Below are 20,351 nucleotides of genomic sequence, written 5' to 3'. Positions count from 1 at the left end.
ATTATTACATTCACGGCCGACTAAGCATCCTATATGGAAAGGGACAAAGAAATTTGAAAATTGCTCTTTAGGCATCGATGGCTTGCTCTCAGACACGAACCGACAAAAATACTCCTAGCGGCCATTAACTACCTTACATGGGACTATTTACATCGGTTAAACCAATTAAAAAAGTGATTGGACTGATTTAAAAAGTGTCGAATGACACTTAACTGCCGTTTTGTGACGAACGACGGCTAATTGCCGCTCAACTAACAATAGTTGAATATTTAGCAATTAGAGGGTGCATAGAAATCAACTCTCAAGAAATTTAGCACTTTAGTATTGTTATGCCTAACTCTCAAATTCAAGATCATGGCCCAAGATCATTACAAAAGTGCTTTATGACAGACTTGATACTATTTCCAAAAACCAAAGAGGATTCATTAAAGCTAGGAAAATCTCATATTGTATTTGAATTACTTCTTAGGCTATCAACATGCATGACAAAAAAATGTTTTGGAGGCAATTTGGCTTTGAAGATAGACATAGAAAGGCTTTTGATATTGATTCTACTTTTTGCAGATTGTATTACTTTTGATATTGATTCTACCTTTTGTAAGTGGATAAAAATATCGTTAATATTCTTTAAAGCTTTCTTTTTTGGTGAATGACAGAGCTATTGAGTACTTCAATTGTATTAGAAGTGTTAGAAGTGTGAGACAAGAAATCCCTTGTCTCCCCTTCTGTTTTTTTCTGCACAAGAAGTCCTGACAGAGGATTGCTGAATTCAGTAGACTATGGTATTATTGATTATATTATGGGTTGGGAGAATTTCCATTCCTAACCATGTTTTATTTGTCTTGTAACCTCAAAGTAAAAAATTTAAATCACCTCAAAAACGGTTGTAAATGATCATTAGTGTCACTTTAATTGATAAAAAAAAATTCACTTCTCAATTTAAAAAAAAAATAATAATATGTGTTACTCTTTAAAAAGATAGCAATTATAAGATAGAAAAATATTTTTTTTCCATGAACAAAGAAATAGAAAACCTTTTTACTTAAATTCCATATTCAATTAAATTCACAAAAATTAGATTCAGTAGCTTTAGATAATTGGGTCTTTCTTATCCAAGATCCATAGGATTGGTGTTGCATAATTTCTCATGACTCGTTCCTCGCTTGACTAGACAGTGTCCCACCTTTTAGTCTTCAAGAAAAGGATAAAATAGAGACATGCTTGACATTTTTCAAATAAAAAATCAAAATTTAACACATAAACATGTAAAGTGTAGAGGGGTTTTCTCTAAGTTAACTTTAAAGAATTATGGATAATTTTCCATATAAACAAATTTACAAATGAAATAAAGATTAGTCCGGGGATATCAACTTGTAAATTTACTTATGTGGCTATTTTTTGTTGGTTGTTGGATAATTTATCCACAATTTTTTTAAGTTTAACATATGCCTTACCTTAGAACAGTCTTTTTGTCCTCTAAAAAAGAGAGTCATTTTGTGTTAAAAAAAACAATTTTTTTAATTAGTTTTGTAAGGAGGACCATACTTTCACAACAAAAACAAAAAGGAGACAAGTGAATGTGTTTGTCTTTTTGTGGCTATCAAGTTGTATTTCGATTCCATTTTTAGTGACACGTTATGCATTCTGTGCAGCTGTGCAATATATGAATGCTATAATTAATTCATAGTACTGGTATTCTAGTCGTCTTGGGTGCACTTTCAATCTATCATTGCATATACCTTCTAGAATTTCAAGAAGATATATTTCTTAAATAATTACTATATGGTTTATTTACTTGTTACGGTAATTAGTATCGACACCAATGCCGGGACTTACGATCAAATACATGTCTGATGTCCGACACTAACACAACATAACACATGAGTTTATATTCGATTAATAGACGTGTGCATGCATGATAGTTGTGTGAGATAGCCTCAAAGTAGCTATGCCATCACACTAGACTTAATTGCATGGCGAATGAATAAGTTGAACGGGTCCTTCACGATAACTATATGGAGTATTAAGTTAACGCAAGTGGTGACAGAAGAATTTAGTGCTTGAAAACAACACACAGTGTAAGATTTACGTGGAATGCAGGATTACTGGATTAATTAGATCTAATTATAATGTGTGGTTAGCTCTTACGGATATGTCAATTCAATCTCTTCCTTAGGATTACTGGCCAAAATATTAAAGACTAATAAAAGTCAATGTATAAGGTGTTCCATTAACCTGCAGATGAAATATTGACCCTTTCAACCCCACAAGTGAGATCGATGGCAAAAGTGTTTTAATTCACCCTCACAATTGGATGATTATTAAAGGCTCTAACTACCCTCTATGTACGGCATTGATTTGTGTATTGACTCTTTCAACAACGAGTATTTAGTGTCGACTCCATCAGTTCTAACATTTTTCATCTCTTAGGCGAATTAATAAAGTTGTGCTTTTTTTTTAAACAATAAAGTTGTGTCTTTTCATTTTTGGCGGTTGCTGGGGTTTGAACCTCAAACCTTCCTTTTTAATTATTCAAATGTCATTTTTCTTGCATTTTTATTGTAAAAGATTCATTTATAATTAAGGTTCTCTAAAAATATATTTCAATAAAATTATTTAAAGCGAGTTAAAAATAGATATATCTATATAGTACTAACTATAATAATTAAAAATCATAATTTTGGTGCCCATAAAAAGTGGTGTCCTAGGTCGCCCACCCTAATTGAATGAACTTGTTTGAGTTTATATATTAATATAAGCATTTTTTTTTCTTTTCAGTGATACGTGTTCATAAGTTGTTTTCAACTTATTCATAAACTCTTCAAGATAGCTTTTTGAAAATGATGTGCTAGCTTATAAAAAAAACTTTATTTTATCTATTCGTATAAAATTAGTTCATACATGAACGCTTTTAATGATAAACATTACTCCCTCAGTCCCGGATTAAGTGAGTCATTTGCTCATTTTACACATATTAAGAAAAATGTATAAATTAAGGAGAGAGAAAAATGGTTTTACGTGCTTTTGTTAAGTATCGATGGATTCTCCACTATCATAAATGCAAAGTGGAATATATTGAATTGAGAGTGGTGAAAGTAATATTAATAAGAGTTATAATTGAAAAAAAGTAATTAATATTGTTTTGAAAAGTGAAATGAGTCAATTATTTTAGGACAATGTTTTTTTACAAAAGACTCAAAATTATGGGACGGAGGGAGTATGTTATAAGCTGCAAATTAAGTTCTCTGCAAATTAAGTTGTTTATTCTGGTATCGTTGCCATTTATCTCACATGTCAACGTATCTTTATACACTATACCAATATAGTAAATTGATGCTTAATAATATTTTGATATTCTAATTAGGATTAATTAGTTTCGTTTTTCAGTTTGTAGACTTTATGGGTGCGTTTGATTTGTTAAAGAAGGAATGACAGAATATGACAACTCTAGTTGTACTATGTTTGATTTGTAAAACCATTTTTGGGACAGGACAAATCAGAGGCAAGTGACATGATAAAAACGTCCTTCACTAAACCATAGCATAACTTTTTTTTCTCACGTATAAGTTGTCTAAAATACCAAAATAGTCTTTTGTCCATAAAAAATGGTATAAGACCAAAAATTATTCAATATCATAAAAGTTTGTCTTATATTGTTCTGTCTTATGTTATGTTGTTATGTCCAATACTTATTATTTAACATATCAAACACACCCTGTTTGCAATTGGTTTCACAACTTAAAACCAATATTGTGTCTCAAAGTCAATTTATATTTTATTTGTCTCTTGTTTTTTATTGAATCAACACCGATCATATCTTAGATGCAAAATTGTTGATGACCCCAGACTTTTACTTAAAAGATAACAAAATTTACTAGAAAATGTAAATGATTTTTAAGCATTAGTCTATCATAAACAACATACATATATGTGACACTTCTAGCGATATTCCATGAATCTATAAGTAGACAAAATTGACACAAGTTTTCTTGTAGTAGGACAATGGGGGGAGGGACCATGTAATGTAACCATCAATAGCTTAAAGCTTGACTAATATTGGCAAAGACATGCATGACTTTTCTCTTCCTTGACGCATAGGTCACTTAATTGATATTGAGCAGAAAATAATTCAGGTAATTAGTCCATGACCCTTTGTGCCCCGCCACCCTAGACATATCGATCATATGCTTATCCTTATATCATATACTTCATAATCAACTACTATAAATTCACTCTTCTATGTCCATATTTTTCCTCACCCTTCTTTTCCTTCCCACTTCTTTTCTTCTAGTACCAATCTTTCCAAAATAATACCATGATCAGCACCGTATTGTTTGCTTGTCTTGAATTTCTTAATAGGAAAATATCATATGAAAAATTAGCAGCAAAATTCAAAGACACAAAGGCAATAACCTACAAAGATGAGGTAGGCAATAAAAAGATCATATCTCCCCTAACAAGAAAGGCAGTTAGGAAAAGTGTTCGGTTCGCAGATTCAGAACATGATGTCATTTTGGAAAAGGATGAAAAGGAGGAGTTGATGAAAGGAAGAAGAAGCTGTGGTAGTAATTATATTGATGAATTATTAGGAGAAAGAGAAAGGATGAATGTTACTAGAGTGAAGGTAAAGATGACAAAGGAAGAAGCAGCTAAGTTACTGTCAAAATTTAAATGCAAAGAAGGAGGAGTTCTTCCATTCAAAGATGTTGCTTCTGAGCTTGTGGCACTCCCAATGGACCGAGTTACCATTCTATCAACTTGAACCAACATATATTTCTGGAACAACTTACTCGCTCCGTCCCAAAATATAAGTAAAAATGGGTCAATATAATAAGTTCACGTATATGGTATAAATTTTGAACCAAATACATTAACTTTGGTTGACCATTTTTTGCTTATATTTTGGGACGGCGGGAGTATATAGGAAAAAATATTCAACACTGTACAACATGATATGCAGTGCTAGTTTGTTTCTGTGAGTCTTGGGAGTTCCAAAAGTACTTGGACTACACTATATTGTCTACACATTTTGCAAGAACAGAGAAATGCTACTTTGATATCTTATCAATTTCAATATGAAAGTAGTTTTAGCAACATAAGAAAATGACTGATAATTTGTATTTTCAACATCTAACTAATTTTTAATTTAACCCTTTAATTTTTTTGTATGTTTATCCATAATTTTAAACTATCAAATTTTGTTTTGATTCTAAGAACAATTTATTCGAGTCAATCAGTTAATTATTGATTTTCTTGACATTGGAACTGTGCAATGGAATTGGCCAACTTTCTATATATATGATGATCAAGATGATTGGGTTTGACAAAAGCCCGTTATTTTTGGGGAAGGCTTCCCTTCTTGAGCGTTTTATAGATAGATAATGTTCAGTTATGTGGTAGAAAGTTTTATCAGTGGTTCGTAAGGGTTTTTTTTTTTTAATAGCAAGGTAAGATATATATCAAGGAAGCATCAACACCGGACACGACGCTGACATGGACAAGTCGATACGGATAAAATTTTGAGAAAATGAGTGTCGGTGTTGCACACGGCACATGTTGAACATCAGGACACGTCTTCAATCAAAAGTGTCGGTGTCATATATATGAGAAAGCAAAAGTACAAACTAGACATATCACATTCAGATCGAACCTTTTGGGGGTTAGAACCTTCTAGACTTCTAATCACCGGACACCGTACACAACACCTTTTGGGGGCTTTATAGACCAAAATATGAGACATATCACCTTTTGGGGACTTCTAATAATTCATAAATATCGGTAAATATTAATTTTTTTAGTAACATTTTTTTATAGAAAACAAATCCAATACAACGAGATAGGATTCTAAGTACCTCGATCAATCATAAGTTCAATTCAATCTGAACTGCTCATTTTCAAATGATATCTACGGTGTTCACAAATATTCATTTTATTTTACCGAACAAATATTCATTTTTGATTTCAATGTTTTTTATAATTTAATCCATAACAATTTTCGCATTCAACCCACAAAATGCTTATATATTTTGAGTCTCATAGAACTTTCTGTTTTAGTAAAATCACTATCATTTGTGATAGTTATTATACTAGTACTAGTACAAAGCATTTAGGCTACGGTACAATGAAGATGAGGACATGTTCAAGTAAAGTTTGACTCAGTAAGAGCTAACTTGGCCAATAAATGGGCTGGTTGGTTACCTTTCCTCCGCACAAATTTAATTCAGTTGTTAGCATCATAAATTTAATTCATCAGTTGGTTACCTCCTTACCTTGTCTCTGCCTTAAGCTGATCAATGTTTCTCCAGTACGAGTTAGGAACGCCTTGGTTTCGATAGCCGTCACCAATGATTCAAAATCATTTCAACACAAACTTCCTATACTTTAGTGTTTTAGAGAAATCAATTGCTTAGAGTTCTCCCATGACTTCCACCTTCGTTTTTTTTAATAGCAAAGTAGAATTTATTAGAAAAGGAGAAATAAAAGTGATACTTGACCAATACAATAGGATTAAGTACAAGTAGTACTTTTGTCCAAAAATAAAGAGTACAATACAAGTAGTACTTCTCCCTCCCAAAAAGCTCCCATCCCAATATAGACAAAACCCTAAAATACAATCAAGTTATCTAATCATACAATCTATTGGAAACCGGAGCCATTCGTAGAAAATGTACAGGGTAGTCTAGTCTTGTTACTACTCAAAAACCATTCTCGTGATAATTTTTTAAGGATATGGATCTTCTCCAGCCCTTTTGGTTCAGCCATCTCTCCTTTTTCAATCCAATCGCTGATTGATACAGGAAGGAAAGAATAATAATAAAGAAGAGAGAGAGAGAGAGAGAGAGAGAGAGAGAGAGAGAAGTTAGTAAATGGCTCGGATTAAGGCAGGATGGACAACATGGGCATGAGAGGATCCAAATCCAATTTTTTAATCGTCTTTTTAAAAAGAAAAAAAAAATTAATCGCTTTTGCCACCTCTTCCACTTTTTTTGTTGAAAGGACCTCTTCCACTTTGTATACCCTTGAATTGAAAATCTAATCATTTCTTAGGGCATCTCCAATGGGAGAACTAAATTTGGGTTGCTTAACTTGATTTTTGTGGGCCCAAGTTGCCACATTGCAACTAAGCAACTTCTAAGCAATCTCAATCAATTTACTCCAATGGTGATTAACAATAAGCAACCCTATACTTGGCCCCACAATTTTGTATTTTTTAATCTTCACTTAAATTTGATTCAAATTGTCCCCGTGCGCTTAGCTCAGTTGATAGGGACATTGCGTAATTTATGCAAGGGCCGGAGTTCGAACCACGGACATCCCACTTCTCCACATTTAATTGTGTGAGCTCCAACCACTAGGCTACTAGACAAAAAAAATATTTTCAAATTTAAATTTACATATTTTTATTAATAGTTAAAATCAAAATCAAAATTTCATTAATCAAACGTTTTAATCAACAAACATTTTTTTTAGTTTTAATCAAAATCAATATTTCATTAAAAAAATATCATTCATAATTTTTAAACTTTAGTGTAATAAAAAGAGCAGAAATACGGACACGTGAGTGCCCGTCTTTTCGCTAGTAAATATAATAAATCGATTTTAAATTAATTTATTATTATAACAAGCAAAAACAATGAATAATACAAATAAACAAGAAATACATAATGATAAGAAATATATAAGAATGTGAAATACATAACAATGAAAAATATATAAATCTGTGTCCGAAGCGTTCCCAAATATAACCCTTAAACACACAGTCTTTTAATTAATAAATAATAAAAAAAATCAATAAGAATTAATGAAACCAGTTGACACAATTTTTAATTAAGAAATAATTAAAAAAATTCATTGTGAAATAATGGTTCGGTTTACTTTTAACCCACCCACACTTTCTTCTTGTATCTAAACTCTCCACTCTGTTTTTCTTTCCTCACCTAATTCCAGCAATAAAACAATCACCATTTTATTTTTCTAAAACAATCACTACCCATCCACTTTAAATGCAATTCATTTCTTTCTCTAAAACAATCACAATTTTTTTTTGTTCCGCTCAAGCATGACCCAAACCATAACTTCATTTTTCTGGATCTGTAGTTCCCTTATTCCATTTTTCAGATCTACTATTTTTTTTGAGCGATTTGTGAATTTTTTTATTTGTGGAAAAGTTTTTATTTGAGACTTTTTCATGAGAATTAATCTGAATTCCATTGTTATAAGTTAATCTGTTTTGTTCCCTCCTGATCTGTGCTTTTCTGTTGAGCTTTCAACCATATTTTATTGTTTTTTAATGAGAAGCAATCCACTTTTTGCATTGCTTAAATAAGCAACTGACAGAAAAATTTAAGCAATGAAACTGCCACCTGTGTTTGCTCCAAATTCCAATGGTGAAAATGTGAAGAGACGGAACTTATCCATCCACGTGCACATCAAGCAACTAGCGCTGGAGATGCTCTTACCTTCCATACGAGTCAAAGGTTCCGTATAAAATAGACCCATCAAAATATTGGCTCATCATGAACCAATTTTTTACACGGTTTGATTATAGTACCTATCCAATTTTATCATGGGTCACTCATACTAAATCTAAACCTCAACTTTATCTCCTCTCATTGTACCTTCTCTCTTCCAACCATGCAATAGAACTGCAACATTTCTTCTCAATTTTTCACTCTAAACCGAGTGGTTCACCTTAACAAAAGCTCAATCCAAAATGAAAATTTTGGTTTCTTTGTTATGAATCATTGTGGCATCCATCTTTGGATCTCACATATTTGCTGGAATTTTGTCAATTTGAATTTGAAATTAATTTCTTGAATAAGCTATCAATGTATAAACTGATAAAATCTTTGTAAGTTGGATACCAAATCTGCTAGTCCATTAATGTTATGAATAAAAAAAATGAAATAATCAAAGAGTCAAATGTTTATTAAAAAAAAAGTTTATGTGGACAAAGAAAAAAATCAGATGTAAAGAAAAAAAAAACTAAAAATTAATAGGGGAAAATGGACAATTAATGTAGAACTTTACATACAATTGAGATTAAAATTGGTGAAGCTGGCTTTTCATATTTCGGTGGGTACAAATTGTACCTTACAATCATAGAAAAAAGATTCTTCGATACATAACATAACAATTACAGATTTATTTTTCGGTGAATGGATTTTCGGTGAATCAATAGCCAAAAGATCAGCAATAAAAGAAACTCACCTTCAGCGAATGGATTTTAAGGACAAAGGAAGAAGAAAGTGCAATGAGAGAGAGTTAACAAGTTAGATTTGATGTTGATGGACTATGATAAGCTTTTGTGGGATAATCTAATCTAATGGTTGAAGTAATTGGTCCATCATGGACCAATACCTCAATAGGTCCAAGCTAAATGGCACCCGAGTCAAAACATTGTATGTCATACCAACAACACCCTTTCCCCTCATAGATGTACTCAATTGGAGGTATATAGGTCCCCGACACCACTCAGGTGACTCCAAGCCACTTGAATAACGCATACCAAATATTACTCACAAATGAACACTTTGCAAATAAAGCTCTTTCACGTTATGTATATCCACAGACCAAATACAATTTTATCTTGTCGGTAAGGAATCCAACAACTATTTTAATAAAAAAAATTACTACCTTTGATGGGGCATGGCTTCCCGCATTTGAGCCAAAAGCTCCCTACAAAGATGAATGTAGATTGAGTCTAGCAAAAAAGTACATTGTTTGGAAGCACCACAAACTCACTCATCTTCATATGTCGACAAAGTACCGAAGAGACCAACTCCACTAGCTTCTTGCAAAACTCTTCCTCCCAAACAAAGAATGGCTGCCTCCATTTACTCCGCCACAACCACTTACCATCTGCCCACTCCCCAAAATCGGAAACAAACCCATTCTTGTGCTCCGACAACTAATAAAATCTTGGGAAGACTTGCTTAAGATGTAAATTTCCACAGCACACATTATATACCAATGCCATACCTCATTGAACCAATCTATCGTTGAGCCTTTTAGTATTCCTAATGCATAACATCTTCAAAACGCATGCATCGGGTTACATAGCTACGAATTTTAAATTTGTTTAAAACTTTGTGTTTCATCATAATATGATAATAATCAACGGTTGAATAGGTAAAAATTCAATGTTTATATCGAGTTATTAGACAAAGTAACTTGATTTCTCATGTGTGTGTAACATGATGAACTCAAAATTGATGCATAACATCACTTTCTTTTTAAAAGTATGGTTGTTATAAAATAAAAATAGTATTGGGACCCTGGCTAATATATAGCTGTTGGCGGTTCTCCAACAATTTTTTTACTTTTTCATTTTGTTAATTTTTTTTTTAAATATTTGTCAAATTAGTATTTATATTGTCGTGAGGGGTCATTGGTGACGTTCTTGAGTATTAAGATCAGACCTTAGATTCTTTTTTCTGAGGGGCAGTATTTAAAATCACATAAAGAAAATACGTATACCATGAATTAAAATGGGAAAAAAAAACATCAATTTCTTTTGTACATGGTCTCGTTATGAGCCATACAATGGCACTACTCACTAGCTTTACTTAATAAGTATAATAGATGAAAAATTCAATTATTCTGGGATAAATATAAGAGCTAGATGCTGGAAAATAAAACGTATGATCAAGCTATATATAACATGAGAAAAAGAAAATACTGAATTTCTATGTCAAAAAGCAGAAAACAACACATGTGTATATCCTCGATCGAAGTTAAACAATTTCTTCATCCTAATTAAGATTTACAAAAGTGGGTGATCTAAAAGGCTCTATATATTAGAGACAAAAAAAAAAGGAGAAGAAAAATTGAAGGGGGTGTGAAAATCAATTGATCTCAAGCATTTCAGGGGCTTCTAAAATGCTCTCTAATGAAGGTTTCCATCCCTCAACTTTTTGTCTACCTTTCTCTATCTCTTCAAGCACTTGTTCCACTTTCATTCCTCCTTTCTTGTTGAGTTGAAATATTAGCCATTTAAGCTCGTCTTTTGTTAGTACAATTTTCATGCTTACACCATTTTTCCCTTTAGTATCATTAATTGATGATTTTGTTTCTTCTTCTTGTTGTTGCTCCATCTCCACTGGCCTCATAGTGTATGTCTCCATGCAATTTCCCATGATTACTATGTGTGACCCTTAATCCTAATGTGGAAGGATATGAATAGAGAGAGGGGAGTATTTATATTCATAAAGTTCAATACTATAGGCTACCATTTAACTAATAATACTTAAAGAAAAAATGCATGTGGGCTCATAGATTCTGAACGAAGGACTCACGGAAATACCTGTATCGTGTGCTTAGAGAAGATATTAAATTTTATAATAATTTTTAAGCTTAATGAATGATTATTTTGTTAAAATAAAATAAAATAATGAATGACTCATATTGATTTATCTGTGGTATTATTGGCTTTTGGCACCGTCTCTCTTACTGTACCATTCGTCCTTGTTTCGTTTCATATTATTCTATTAAAAGCGTAGGACCGATTGAAAAATTTAATAAACAATGGCAATAATGGGAGTTGCAAGCAATTGAGTTGCCGGTGATGAAGACATTTAACTCATCCTTTGTCTCATCTTGAACTTGTCGGAAGGTTTGAATTTCAACATTACACAGGTCACATAGAGAGTATAGGTATCATTAAGTTTAGGGTCTTGCTAACAAGTGCCCTAAATGCATTGTTTAAGGAACCCAAAAAAGAAACTATGTCTTGAAAATACAAGTCAAACACTTTTAAAAGTCATAACCGTACAATTTTCAATGTAAAAGTTGTCACTTTTAGATGCTTAAACAATGCCCTTAGGGCACTTGTTAGCATTTTCCTTAAGTTTAATTGATGAAAAAATTAAATTCGTTTGTAGGACTACACAGCTGAAATTAGAAGAGCTTTTAAATTCATATTATGTTTATAATATCGAAAATAAAAAGTAAGTTTAATCATTTTTAATATATAACTAAATCACCATTAGTACTATGATGAGTTTAACAAAGTAATCGTAATGTTTTTCTTTGATATAATAATAATAATAACAACAACAACAACAACAACAACAACAACAATAATAATAATAGTTTGATATTATAAATTGACATTGATCTTGGGAATATTGTGCTATTTTATTACCAATTGTTTTGCAGGTTGATATCAATGACTGGTGGATTTGACAACTTCATACCTCTTCAAAATACAGCGTTACTAGTGTCTACAATTTTTTGACATCAAGGGACCAACTTTCAAACAATGATCATAACACTCTTATTTGGCACAAGGAGGTTCCTCCAAAAGTCAACATCTTTGTGTGGCGTCTTTTGCAAAACCGTCTTCCAACAACCGATAACTTAATCAGGCTATGGGTCCTTCAACCAAATACGTTTTTGACCTGTGGCTATTTTGAACAAATTAGGTATGAAATTTATAATTGGTTCGGAGTGGTTTCAGTTAAACCAGCTCGAGTAAAGGATCACTTGCTTCTTTTCTGATCGTTAGGTGGCTTATCAAAAAACATTTGTTTTTCTTTTTATTTAATTTGGCTTTCTTGCGTTTGGATTATCTAACGTGACAGGAATGCTAGAGTTTTTCAACAAAAGAGGAATTCAATCATTCAGCTTATAGATAAAATTAAGCTCTAATCCTTCTGGTGGTTGAAGGCAAATCATCATAAATTTTTCTTTTAATTATCACATGTGGTGGCTTAATCTCCCTTAATTTAGTTTAACTTCTGTATTTTAAGCGTGTGTGCATTATGTCTATATCACTTTTTTTTTCATTGTTAACCTCATGTAACAAATATTTCTTCTACCTTAGTTCTTCTAGCACTCCTTATGCTTGAGAGACTAAATTTTGGTTAATATATTTCATTATAACTTCTTAAACAAAAATAAATTGACATTGATCTTGATTCTTGGAAAAGTAAAGAGTTTATTTTAAATCAAAATCTAGAGAGTACGCAACATATAATATATGAAGATTCACATATCACAATCTCCTTATTATTATATTTGCATGAAATTTTATGTAAGAGTAATATAGTGTGGTCACGCGTATAACAATGTGTACAATTTCAGTAGCTAGCCTATATTACCTACGTCTTTCGTTTTCGCACAGCTTTTAGCTATGCTATGCCCTCATTATAATAAACCGTGATGAATATTAATGTCGATTTCTTTAAACTTCAAATTCTAACAGGTGTCTAATTGACAGGAATTTGGCATAGTTCTTTATAAGCTATAACTCATGGGCAATAACATATATATAACATGATCGCACATAATTCACAGTATATATGTATCCATGTATATGTATCTAATGCGTGTCATGGACATAGTCTGCTTACATCTAACAGAAGTCACTGTGACATCAGACGAAGCTGAATAAAGAGAAATCAAATAATCCAAAACACAACGTGGCAGATGACAAAAAGTTGACTTTTTAGATACATTGAATAATGTATGTATCTAGTCAAGAACCTAAATCAAATACATAAATTATTTAATGTATCTAAAAAGTAAATTGTCTCTTGTAAATAGGATCGGATGGAGTATTTTGTAATTGCATGATGAAATTTTGAAAAACGTCAAGTAAAATTATTATATTAATAAAAAATAAAATAAAAAACTATATGCTAATTAGCATTTTTAAACCTCTAATTTCCCTGTCGTAGCTGGAAAAAAATAATGAATTAGGGATGGGTGACAAGTTTGTAGTTTAGGTTGGACATGACTAGTTTAATAATATTTAACAGATTTGATGAACTGTTGATACACATGCTCAAAATCTATCGCTGACGCGAATTCAATCCACCAAACCTACTACTCTTGTCCTTGTCTCTGCCTTATAATGTTCGTTGACATTGTTAACCTTTGTGTTGGGTTCGGGAACAGTCCTAGACAGATCGTAACCATAGATTTGTTACCCCGCCTTAAAATAATACTAGAAAACTTTGATGTCAAACAGTGTTTTTCAGTTTTTATCTTATATTTTGATGTTGAAATAATACAACTGCAAAATAATGTAAGCTTAGAGAAGACATTATTCCAATTCCTCCCCAGCCAAATGTGACAACTTTAGGCTTCACTCTTCAGCATGACTTCAGGAAGTATAGGAGGGTAAAAGAGTAAAAAGGAGAAGAAATTGAGTAACTATGACCATTTTCAAAGTTATTTATGCCTGAGACCTCAATCAGCCAGCTTATGTTGTCTATGCTCCGTAGGCTTGTAGAAACGAAACCAGGTTCTTCAAAACTCCCCAATCCATTCCACATGATCCTCATTTGAAGCAACCGCAAAGCATACTTGCAGCAACTTAGAATTGAGTAGAAAGAGTTCAAGGAGGAGGAAATAAGAGTTTAGAAGTGCGTCATTTTAAACAAAGCTGGTGGTTTATCTCTTCGCTTACACACTAGACTAAAGTTAAGACAATTTAACCATATCTAGAGGTCTCATTGATCCATCTTCAGTCCAATTTTAAATCATTAACTCTAATTATGGGAAATGGATTTGAGTAACTTTGAGGCTGGTTGAGAGATAAATAAAAATTTAACCAATAATTATTTTCATCAGTAACCAAGATTTAGTTCAACATTCACTTCATTTTTAATACATCAAATAATTCAACAAGTTAATTATCTAAACAAGATTCGAACTAATTTTGAGTTAAATAGATCATAATAATCTTGGTTATATATGCATATGTATTTTTTTTTTTTTTGTGATATGCTCGTTTTTCTTTTCAGAACCCTAAAAAAAATCTTCTAATATTTCAAATACTTATTTTTATCATTTTAGATTAGAAATTTCAAAATTTACCCCAAACTTCTTAAAAGTAATCTTATAAAAACCAAAAGCAAAATTAATAAAAATATAAACAAATCCTTATATTTTAAATAAATCAAACGAAGCATAAGCACGTACCTAATTTATAATCAACGTTTATCTATAATTTGAAAACGGCATATGTTTGTGTCAATCAATTGTCTCATTAAAAAGTGCCAGTTAATTTTTTGAATCGTCCTAGACATTTTATAAATTTGATCTATATCAATTTTTTGAAGACAGCATTAAAAATACGTAATATTGAGAAGTCATCAAGGGTGTCTGTCGAAACCAACTTAAAGAGACGAAGTACAGAGTCTGCCATGTAAAAAAGTTCATACAAGTTGGGCACTGATATAAATATCATAACTTGTGAACACCAGATATGACAAATAAACTCAACAGTTTGCAAGTTAGGACCAACGAGCCTTTAAACCACCAAGACAGCTGAAACTCACCCTACACGGCGCCGCTTATTCTTAATGTCATCAAAAAACTGATGGATATCAGCAGCAGAAATTGGCTTGGACGAATCGGCTGACTCCTGTCGTGAAACATAACATATAATCAAACAACAAATTAGAGTCATTAAACACGGCCATGAAGAATGTATCCATCTATTTATTATTTTTTATTTTTTTATAACTGACTTCACTAAAGATCTAGCAGTGACAAAAGTAGTGAAGAAACACACACATACATACAATACAATAAATTAATGCCAAAAAGAGAACATACCAGGAAAGTGCGAAGCCCGTCCTTCATATCTTCAATGCCCTTCAGGATCTCGACTTTCTCTACATGTCCAAGTTTATTAAAAAGACTTAGCTCAGCACCCTCCTGTTGCTGTAACTTTTCTTCTCTTCTTTGCTTCGCAATTTTCTCATACTCCACAATTGAGTCCTCCTTGTCAAGTAGAAAAGCAATCCGCTTCTGATGATAATATTCCAAACAATTCTTGCATTTGCATAGAGCATCTCTCCAATTTTTGGAAAGGAACATTGCTTTACCATGTATAACTGGGGAAGCAGCAACAATGTTCACACCAAGGAGACAATTAACATGCAAACTGGCGCCTTCAGTGCATATACTGCTATTACAACTTCCACCAGGAGGAAGACCTGCCCCATTAGATATAGATTCAGAACCAACAGAATCTTGTGCCACATCAATTTTAGGAGAATTATATGAAGTATCACCCAGTGGCTTTTCAGACCCACAAGTTGAAGGCATGTCTTCCAAAATACCTTTGTCCTTGCTAACTTGAGCAGTAGCATTTGACTGCTTGCCAGCCACCAATATTACCTCAGGATATAATTTCAGAAAGAAACATACTTCAGAGCATGCCTTACACATGAAATCCTCGTAAAGTGGCTCACCTTCTTCATCTCTGGGAATCTGAAGCATAGCAAGGATGATAGAAAATCACAATGGCAAAAATAAGGAGTGATAAATATGTAACAGCTGGAAAATATAATATTCTCAGACCATCATACCAGAAATGCAAATTGAGTATATTGTTATCAAGCTTTGCTAGGGCTTGTTATCTATTACAGATACATGATTGGAAAAGTTAAAAACAAAAAGCATGAAACAAACAACCATCATTTTTGGAGAACTCTTTTCGAAGGGAGAAATGACAATTGAAGATTATGGGGCAAGACCACAATAAAAGGTCAAAACCGTTTTGTACCAATAATTAATTAGTTAAACTAGTTTTAAAACAAATGTTTGGGAGTTTTGAGGGGAGGGTAGGGGAGGGCTTGTAAAAAAGGAAGTGGAAAGAAAATAGAGCTTTGGGAGGGGAAGGCTTTAGGGGGTTTAGTTTTCGTCATAATACAAAATCCCCATAATTTGGGGGAACTAAAAAATTGTATATGAGGAGGAGTTTGGAGGGTTTTGCAGGGTTTGGGTAAATTTTCCAAATTTAATCTAATCTATGTTATGTTGTTATAATACTTTCAAAATTAAAAATACTTTAATGATAAGTACTAATTTATCATTCTCTACAAAATTTTGAAAGATTTCTCTATTTTTTCCTCTAATCTCAACCCTCCGAAACCCTCCCCTCCATTCCTCTCCAAACTCCCAAACATAGCCTTAGTAACTTTCAGAGATTTGTGGATTGTAGTCAACATGAAATGACAGTATATTAAACACAATCTGGCAACTCATAAAAAATGCAATGTTTTTTATTTTCGGAAATGCATAAAAACTCACTCAAGACTAAAATATTAATGCGCGATATAAAATAGATTAGAGAAGATTGGACACTATTAAAAAATAATACCAACCTCATCAGAAGACTCGAGACCAAGATGCTCTTCATGAAACCAGTCCTCACACAAACAACACTGTATCATCTCTATTTGTTCTTCAGCATCTGGATCTGGATAAGGGCGCGCACAGGTGCAATACAAACCTTTAAAGTTGTGATTGTACGAATTCTCAACATTCTCAATATCTTTACTTGGGAAAATCTTGCAGTAGAATTCATTAAACTTTGAATTCCCACAGTCACATCTGAAGTTTCTTTTTGTCCATAGTTCCACAATCTGCACGACATAGCAATATATGATATCTAAGGTTATTAGAATCGAGTTTGAATAAGCCATCAAAATCAAACTGGGTTTATAATCAGGTAATAATATTTTGGCAAACTACTCAAGCTATTCCAGACAAAGTCAATCAGTCCCATCACAATAACATGTCGAATAAAATCAGGGACCAGGCACAGATTACATGTCATATATTAAGTGCAAGGCAAATCTACAACGGAATACTATAGGAAAAGACCCAAGATACACTATCGAAAGTTATTAAAGACCAGTTAATAGTTAAAAAGTGACATCAAAATCTAACACCACTTTTTATAAAGAAATAACCTAAATTCTTTTCAGAACAGCCACTCCGCCACTGACACTGTCCTCACAAATAAAATATATGATTTAACTGGGGCTATGCGTTTTACTCTCACATTTACAGTAAAAAAGCAAACACTGATACACCGGTAATTCAATCCGAAGTTCTAGAGTCAAAGGAAAAGAACTACCTGATGACCATCATGGCAAGACAACGAGCAAGCAGTGCAAACTCCAGCATTCCCATCAGGGGTGCAGGTGATGCAAGAGAAAATTGCCTGCCTTTTCATGTACCCTTTGTTATAGGTACACTCCCTGCCTTCATCGCCCCCCAAAACTAAATCAGCTTCCTGCAAATTGAATAAAAAAAGGAAAAAGGAAATCATTGAAGTGTATGCCAGATTACAATGGTTCCTTATAAAGCTAGGATCTCGACATGCAGACTCTTTTCAATAAAGCAAAGTGCAGATGACGAAGGGGATACATTCAATTTAAATGTGAATCATATAGCAGATTGTAGTAAACTTCACAATCACAATTTATTGTAATAATTGAAGACTATACAGGCAAAAGAAAATGAATAAATGACATTTCAGATGATTATAAAGAACTGCTTTTGTTGCAATTGAAAAGATATAGGAAAACAGCACACCATTCAACAGTAACGTAATAAAAAGACATGTCTAACAACATTTGCAGTCCGTAGCAGCGATAAAAATGATTAAATAATCTAATATAATATCAAATGCACCTATTCTTTATCTTTAACATCAGTTTTCCGTTCAATTTTCTTTTTCTCTAAATTAATGGGTTATCAGCACAAATGACAAGCAAGAATTCAGCACAAAATATGTTCAAAATGCACTTGCAGGATTTACAATTTTGCAAGTAATTTGACAGTTAATATGAAACACACACATAACAGAGTGGCTTATTGTGATTTCTCAAATATATAAGCTTCATACTGGATTTTCCATTTTTTCTTCAAATTAAAAAACTAAACTCACAAATTTTAAAATTTTTACACGGAAGGTATGAAACCAATCTAGGACAACATCAAATTGTTGTTTTTGTATCGATTTAAATGAGTTAGGTGTTGTATGGTACCTCAGCAACGGTACTCTGTCTATGGACGCCAGGCCCAGGGATGGGGGTCTCTCAGAATGAGGTCAAGCAGGCCGACTAGGGTAAAGATCCCTTGGTGAAATGGCCGAACCTAGACCAGGGGGACCCGACCAACCAGACCAGTACACAACACCCTCACCCATCACATGGTACTTATCTGTAGCTTACCCAATCATCGCCAGCTCAAAGGAGTATTCTCTGGGACATGCGCCCCATATGGATTTGAGGGCCCAGAAACTCATGAAACCCGGAGAACAATACTCCCTCCGTCTCATAATAATTGTCTCTTTACCCATTTTTCTTTTTCTCAAAATAATTGTCACTTTAGAATACCAATGCAGCATTTATTATTTTTTTCCATTATTATACCCTTATTTATTGAATTTCATCCAACTTAACTACTCCACTAACTACAATTAATAAGGGTGTTTTAGTATATGATACTAATTTTACCATCAAAATCAACACAATTAATCATTTCCTTAATAATCGTGCATAAACCTTAAACGACTATTTTTTAGAGACGGAGGGAGTATAAAAGGGAAACTTAGCTTCTAGGACAATTATCAAATTTTCTACACACACTCACCTAACCGGGGAAAAACCCTAGGAGTGTGTTCTGGACCAAAAAGTAATAGCCAAATATTGTTAAGCAAATTACAACTGGTCAATTGAAGCTCGGATAATCCAATTTACCGAATCTACGAGACTCAGATTATACACTAATAAAGGACCACAAGTAATGCTACAGTTCTATGAGATAACAATGTCAAAATCAAATCAATAATTTACCAGCTCCCGTTCCTCAACTTCTTCAAGGTACTCGCCGAGCGTAACGGATGGCCCACCTTCTTCATCATCAAACGCAGAATCCATTTCTACTTACCAAATTCCGATTTCAAATTTTCACGATTCGTTCCTAAAATACAACACAACACATTGATAGATATTAACAAAGTGAAGACAAAAACACATGCAAATGAATAAAGAATTAACTCGTTTTGCAAAGGATCTTACGAAAGTTGTGTGAAATGAGAAACCCTAGATTCAACGAAAATATTGATGAAATTGAAAATAAATAGATAAAGGAGAAATCACCGTTAGGGAAATTGTTGAGAGAGAGAGAGAGAGAGAGAGAGAGAGAGAGAGAGATGCGTTACCTGAGAGAATGGCTTAATCATGGAGCTTCGAATCTAGTCTAGCAGTAACGGAAGAGAGGGTTTGGAATAATAATGGTGCAGAAAACAAAACACTGCGTTTTGTGAATAGAGGGGTGTGGTTAGAGCTTTATAGGGGGTGAGGTGGAGTGAGGACCATACGGACATTTTCCCGCCATATAAGTATTTATCGTAAGAGATTAATCATACGAATATTCGCAATTTGCAAAAGTATATAACGTCAAATTAAGACATTCCCTCCAAATTAAACACGTCAAGTAAATTTAAATTAAAAAACAATATTTTGAAGGAAAATAAAATACTAAATATATATTTTTTCGAGGAAAAATAGTAGTTGAAAAATGATATCGTGTGT

At 32.9% G+C, this 20,351-nt stretch overlaps 3 protein-coding genes across 4 annotated transcripts; 1 reads left to right on the top strand and 2 right to left on the bottom strand.

The window, feature by feature from the left end:
* Positions 1-4,152: 4,152 nt before the first annotated feature.
* Positions 4,153-5,074, top strand: LOC146919165 (uncharacterized). The gene has a single exon (XM_085712407.1). The coding sequence runs from the start codon at positions 4,316-4,318 to the stop codon at positions 4,760-4,762; it is 447 nt and encodes a 148-aa protein (XP_085568533.1). The 5' UTR covers positions 4,153-4,315; the 3' UTR covers positions 4,763-5,074.
* Positions 5,075-10,659: 5,585 nt separating this feature from the next.
* On the bottom strand, positions 10,660-11,169 carry LOC146919164 (uncharacterized). Its single transcript, XM_085712406.1, has one exon. The coding sequence runs from the start codon at positions 11,136-11,138 to the stop codon at positions 10,848-10,850; it is 291 nt and encodes a 96-aa protein (XP_085568532.1). The 5' UTR covers positions 11,139-11,169; the 3' UTR covers positions 10,660-10,847.
* A 3,766-nt stretch (positions 11,170-14,935) lies between these two features.
* On the bottom strand, positions 14,936-20,081 carry LOC146919163 (PHD finger protein-like protein). Of its 2 annotated transcripts, XM_085712405.1 has the most exons (7): positions 19,979-20,081; positions 19,611-19,737; positions 17,885-18,043; positions 17,127-17,387; positions 16,080-16,230; positions 15,571-15,953; positions 14,936-15,376 (listed from the first exon to the last, which is right to left on the bottom strand). In XM_085712405.1, the coding sequence occupies exons 2-7, from the start codon at positions 19,692-19,694 to the stop codon at positions 15,287-15,289; spliced, it is 1,128 nt and encodes a 375-aa protein (XP_085568531.1). In that variant the 5' UTR covers positions 19,695-19,737; positions 19,979-20,081; the 3' UTR covers positions 14,936-15,286. The 2 variants fall into 2 exon arrangements, with proteins under 2 accessions (XP_085568531.1, XP_085568530.1); XM_085712404.1 differs by having other exon boundaries at positions 15,571-16,230.
* Positions 20,082-20,351: the final 270 nt, after the last annotated feature.

The sequence above is a fragment of the Medicago sativa genome, chromosome 5 (assembly GCF_051527215.1).
Source record: "Medicago sativa cultivar Bolivia chromosome 5, Bolivia_mono, whole genome shotgun sequence".
Lineage (NCBI taxonomy): Eukaryota > Viridiplantae > Streptophyta > Magnoliopsida > Fabales > Fabaceae > Medicago > Medicago sativa.
Note: the sequence above shows the minus strand (reverse complement) of the source record. Positions and strands in the feature narration are given on the sequence as shown.

Coding starts and splice junctions, on each gene's coding strand:
- LOC146919165 (XM_085712407.1), top strand. CDS start 4,316: ATGATCAGCACCGTATTGTTTGCTTGTCTTGAATTTCTTAATAGGAAA.
- LOC146919164 (XM_085712406.1), bottom strand. CDS start 11,138: ATGGGAAATTGCATGGAGACATACACTATGAGGCCAGTGGAGATGGAG.
- LOC146919163 (XM_085712404.1), bottom strand. CDS start 19,694: ATGGATTCTGCGTTTGATGATGAAGAAGGTGGGCCATCCGTTACGCTC. Junction 17,388..17,884: donor CTTGCCATGATGGTCATCAG/GTAGTTCTTTTC, acceptor TATGTCGTGCAG/ATTGTGGAACTATGGACAAA. Junction 15,377..15,570: donor ACGGGCTTCGCACTTTCCTG/GTATGTTCTCTT, acceptor GTTTCACGACAG/GAGTCAGCCGATTCGTCCAA.